General features: G+C 39.1%; 1 protein-coding gene across 2 annotated transcripts in view; it reads right to left on the reverse strand.

Annotated features, from left to right (window-relative positions):
• The window catches only part of LOC125918458 (uncharacterized), a 6,172-nt gene extending 1,258 nt beyond the window's left edge, over positions 1-4,914 (reverse strand). The window contains exons 1-3 of one of the 2 annotated variants that reach the window (XM_049624457.1): positions 4,704-4,914; positions 3,282-3,472; positions 75-493 (exon numbers count right to left, since the gene is read on the reverse strand). In XM_049624457.1, coding sequence (XP_049480414.1) covers positions 138-493; positions 3,282-3,472; positions 4,704-4,861 — 705 coding nt within the window. In that variant the 5' untranslated portion in view covers positions 4,862-4,914 and the 3' untranslated portion in view covers positions 75-137. Of the gene's footprint in view, positions 1-74; positions 494-3,281; positions 3,473-3,536; positions 3,640-4,693 lie in introns of both variants that reach the window. The other variant, XM_049624462.1, reaches the window with a different exon arrangement.
• Positions 4,915-5,553: the final 639 nt, after the last annotated feature.

Raw genomic sequence — 5,553 nt, forward strand, 5'->3', positions numbered from 1 at the left:
TTACAAATATTTTACAAATATTTTACAAATATTTTACAAATATTACAATATTTTACAAATATTACAAAAATAACCTCCGGCTCATAGTCCGACGGTTTCTGTTCCTCCTGTCTTGTCATGTGTCCTCGGAGGTGAGTTCAGAAAACCCAGACAAGGTTCCATTTAGACTGAGACAGGAGCGGATGTAAGTCTGTCCTACAACAGCGGTGGCCCCAGGGTCTGAGCAATCCTGAGAAGGTTGTGAGGTTCAAAAACTGGGGGAAATGGCAGAGCTCGTCTGGGGAGAGCGGAGACCTACACCAGCAAGAAGCCAGGCTGGAGAGCCAGGTTTGGCCACAAGCCACAGAGCAAATCAAGTCTAGAGTCAAGCCAGGCGAAGCCAAGGCCAGACCCAGCCAGCCTCTCTGCGGGTTACAGACGGCGGTGGTGCATCCGAGGGCCAACTTCCCACCTGCTCCTCTGGATCCCCAACCATGACTCTCTGGCAGCAGATCTGAATGGAGGAAGGAATGGAAGAATTGGAAACCCAAGTACTGAATAAGTCATCCATGCAGATGATAAAGGAATCATGAGATTCGAGAAACGGGAAACTGGATATGTAATTGCCTAATCCCTTGGGAAAATAAAACATATCATGGAAGAGAAGGCCACGGTGAAGAAAGAACAAAGGAGATGTTACAAATGCATCTTGAATGTGTTTGTGGATGTGTACTTGAGGAACATCTCTAGTGACTAGAGATTTAAGAAGCACTGTTGGGGAAATGCTGTGCCCAACCCATTATCATTAAAACAGGGGGAAAGAGAAAAAAGTGTTCTTTCTATAGCACTAATTTTATTTTTGTTTTGAAAATACGGTACAATGAAAATGCAATTTGGGCCACCTGGGTGGCTCAGTTGGTTAAGCATCTGACTTAGGCTCTGGTCATGATCTCAAGATTCTTGGGTTTGAACCCTGCATCGGGCTCTGTGCTGACAGCTCAGAGCCTGGAGCCTGCGTTGGATTCTGTGTCTCCCTCTCTCTCTGTCTCTCTGTCTCTCTGTCTCTCTCAAAAATAATGAGTAAACATTTAAAAATTAAAAAAAAAGAAAATGCAATTCAGCTGGGATGGTTGAAGTACAATTATCAGTTTATTAGACAAATTGATTTTCTTATTTTTAAACTCAAGAGGTTTAGTAACATTTCTCCTACATTTCTTTCTTTCTATTGAGATTTTATTTAAAAATGCATAAGATTAATGATAATGTGGAATTTATGTTGAAATATATTAGTTGGAAAAAATAAATATATTAGTTGGTAATAAAGGGTAATGTTAACTTTTTCAACAACATACCATATACTAGGCTGCCAAGAAAATATAAACTAATTAGTCAAAGTGGAAAATAAACTTTGATAATAATTGCATTAACTGCCTATTTAGAACAAAATGTGGAAATAAATCCCAAAACACCATGAATTCATTTTAATAATGTTCTCATTAAAAGCCTTGAGGTAAAGGTTAAAATACAGAGAAGCTAGAAATGAAAGACAAGACATACTCAAAATGATAAGAAAAGTATTTGACATAAGAATTTAAGAAAGCAGTAACAGCTACAAGATGAAATAAACGAGTTTAAGAGAAAAAGCAGAAAGTTGGGAATGAGATCATTAAAAATATTAAAAGGTCATTCTCACAATAAAATACACAGTTCTTTAGGAATCTGTTGTGACATGAAGAAGCATAGAAATAAGCTTTAGCAGTAACATATCGGGGAAAGTAATCACAAACGTAAACGTTTGAAGTTAAAAGGGACCGTTGTGGGCAACTTCACTTTCATGCCTTGGGAAATTGAAATCAATGAACAAGTTTTGAAAACTAAATATCCAAATTACTTCTGGTATAATTATAAATATTGAATAGGTCACTAATCATTGAGAAGTTTGAAAGGTAATAATAATCTGTAACTCAAGGAGATTTTTGACATTGTTTTATGTTTAAATTTTATTAAATTTTAGGAAAACAACCACTTGTATGTTATTTAGAAGTGTACAGGATGTGTAGAGAAGTAAAGGTGGCAGGTTCATTTTTAGTATTTTTAGTGGTTGGTATAACCTTGCTATTAATATTGTATATATTATACACTGTATATATATATATGTATATATGCTGATTTTACTTTTTAATAAAATATGGAGCATTCAAAACAAAATAATAGCCAACCAAGTAGCAGTATATACATAGAATATGTGCCAGGAAGAGGAAAATGGCCAATATTAGGAAATCTAATAATGAAATGAGTTCTACTCTTTAGTAAGCTAAGACAAAAAAAAAACTATTTTAACTTGATTATACGTATTGAAAGTCAAGAGAGTATAATTTATTGTTATAGAGCTATCTCGTTAAAGTCAGAACAAGACAAAGATATGCACTATTTCTTTTCAATATTGTCCTGGCCAAAAAAATAAAACAAACAAACAAAAAAAAAAACACAACCAAAAAACCCGTAAAACCCATAATGACAATAATAATTATGTAATGCATATCTGGGAAGAGAGATGACTTTTTAAATTATATAATACACTGCTTTTAATAACCAAACAAATTAATTGAACATGTATTAGATTTAATATTCATATTTTCAGTGAATATTTTGCAGTGTCAATGTGCAGAACATGAAAGTTTTGTACATTCCACAAATGAGGCAATTGAAACTTGTCAAGGAAAAATAGCTTTCTTACTAGTGAAAAAAACAGAGTACAAAGAAAACCACAGGTGGGCACAGTGTATTGCTGAAAACAACGCCTATCAGTCAGGGCAGCATTGTTTTAAGTGAGAGAATATACTGGTATTATAGGTAATTGGGTAAATGGATTTGGGGAACTCAAAAGCAAAACAGCAGCCATGGTGTGACACAGGGACACCAGCAAGTGCCTGGGGATCAGGGTGGCAGAGAGAATTGGAGGAACGTAGAAGGGTTGGAGGAGGGCCCCGAGCAAGCGGGGTCAGTGCATGGGGGTGTGACTGCCTTATGGGGTCAGGAGAGAACGCGCACCCAACAGGAGGTTGTCTGAGGGGTGTACTAAGGCTGGTCTGGCACCACAGAGCACCCAGAGACAGGAACCACCCCCACCGTCAAGGTAAAGAAGGACGAGCAGTGCTGGCAGGACAGGAGCCACCCTGCCACCTGTCCTGTAGACATCACAGGGGGCGGCCGGGCAGGGGGGCGTGCGGGGGCCAGGACCCAGCCTCCCACCCCAAGGCAGAGCAGAGGGCAGTGTTCGCAGCAGGAAGACAGTAACTTACTGACCACCGTGTAAAGGACAGGATACAAATCTTCAGTGTAGCCAGAAAGAAAGACAAATGACCTTGGAAGGAGTAAGGAAAATACTGACAATTGACGCGGTATCACTGAAGTGCTGGGAAAGAAATGACCGTGAACCAGGAAATCTGTGTACGATGAAACATCCTTCAGAAGTGACGGCAAGAGAAACCATCTTCAGGAAAACAGAAAGAGGAAAACGTGTCACTAAAAATACGCATTAAAAGAAGTATCCTTACCTGTTGTCTGGCAGATGGAACCTAATTCCGGCTGGCGGCTAGCGGATGCAAAGGAGGTGGACACACAGGAAAAGCTACACAGTTGTTGACCCTGAAAGTATTGCTGACACACGTAACAACACTCATGGCAGCAACACACTAAAGACACTGTTACGTGATAGCGTGCATAATACCACAATACTAGTAGTAATAAAAGTAGTAATCACGACTTTCCCAAAGTAAATATATAAAATAAAATTAACATTGAAGACATAATATAGCATGACAATATAAAATAGTAATAATTAAAATGCTAATAGCTGAGAATTTACCAAATGGGTCAAAGACGTTAAGTCACAGAACTATCTGAACCTCCAAATGGTGTAAATACCAAGATAACCATAGTTAGACACATAGTAGAATTTGGCAAAACAAAGAAACAAGAAGAGCAAGGAACCAGGGAAAAGACACAAGACTTGCAAATGTGCAATAGTAAGACTGGCAGCTTATTTCTAACAAAGTGGACGCCAGACAACAACGGAATTTAACTTGAAGGAAAGTACCAGCTAAATAGAAATAGTGCTCAAAACGAAGGAAAAATCACAGCATCTTCAAACAAGCAAAAATGGAGAGTAATTGTTAACAGCAAAATCCCTCAAAGGAGGTACAAAGTGGATCATTAAGAGAGAAGTAAAATTTTCCAACAGCAGGGAGAGGACACATGAACATATGGGAAGATTAAAAAAATGTGAAAAGGGAAACAGATAAATCGAATTAGGTATTGGCCTGCTGTGCACTTAAACAATAATATGAATATTCTGTGGGATAGATAGATATAGATATAAAACCACCATAGTTCACATTGCTGGAGGGCACAAAGACAAATGCAGGTGAACGTCTGTGGTCTCTGGTCACTGAATTGTTCTGGTCGTGGTAAGAACTGTGTTTCCGGTTAGACTTTACAAAGACAAGAATGCTTACCTTACCAAAGTGTCCACTAAAGAAAATCTCAAAGCATACCGAACAACCCAGTGTAGGAGAAAAGTAAAATGATAATAAATACAATAATTAATGCAAAAATGCGAAGAAGGAAAACAGTAACATTGATGTAAGCCCAAATAGACCAGTAATTACACATCGTCAAAGTGCATTCAGAAGAAACCGTATGTGATTCTTACAGGTGGATACCGTAGTGTCTTAGCTCGGGCTGCTGTAACAGAACACCACAGTCTGGGGCTAAACAGCAGACATTTCTTTCTCACAGTCCTGGGGGCTGCAAGTCTCAGGTGAAGGTGCTGGCAGATCCCGTGTCTGGTGAGACCCCCTTCCTGATTCACAGGTGTCATCCTCACTCCATGTCGTCACATGGGGAAGGGACGAGGAGGCTCTCTGGGCTCCCTTTTATAAGAGCTCTAATCCCATTCATGCACAATTCACTCTTATGACGTCATCACCTCGCAAAGGCCCCACCTCCTAAAGCTGTCACCTTAGGGGTTAGTTTGAATGTGGGGAGACACATTCAGACCATAGAACTTAAGTCTAAGAAAATTGTGGGGGAAAAAGACATATCCTATGTGCTTGATAATTCTGTTGGCCTTTCCAGCTTTGCCATCCACTCGTCTTTGAAAACTGATCTATAAACCAATGGAATAGAATAGAGACTCCACAATTGGACCCACAAAAGTATGGCCAACTCATCTTTGACAAAGCAGAAAAGAATATCCGATGGAAAAAAGACATTCTCTTTACCAAATGGTGCTGGGGGAACTGGACAGCAACAGGCAGAAGGATGAAACTAGACCACTTTCTTACACCATTCACAAAAATAAACTCAAAATGGAGAAAGGACCTGAACATGAGACAGGAAACCTTCAAAACCCTAGAGAAGAAAGCAGGAAAAAAACCTCTCTGACCACAGCCGCAGCAATTTCTTACTTGACACATCTCCAAAGGCAAGGGAATTAAAAGCAAAAATGAACTGTTGGGACTCATGAAGATAAAAAGCTTCTGCACTGCAAAGGAAACAATCAACAAAACT

Source organism: Panthera uncia, chromosome B4, assembly GCF_023721935.1.
Source record: "Panthera uncia isolate 11264 chromosome B4, Puncia_PCG_1.0, whole genome shotgun sequence".
In the NCBI taxonomy this organism is placed as follows: domain Eukaryota; kingdom Metazoa; phylum Chordata; class Mammalia; order Carnivora; family Felidae; genus Panthera; species Panthera uncia.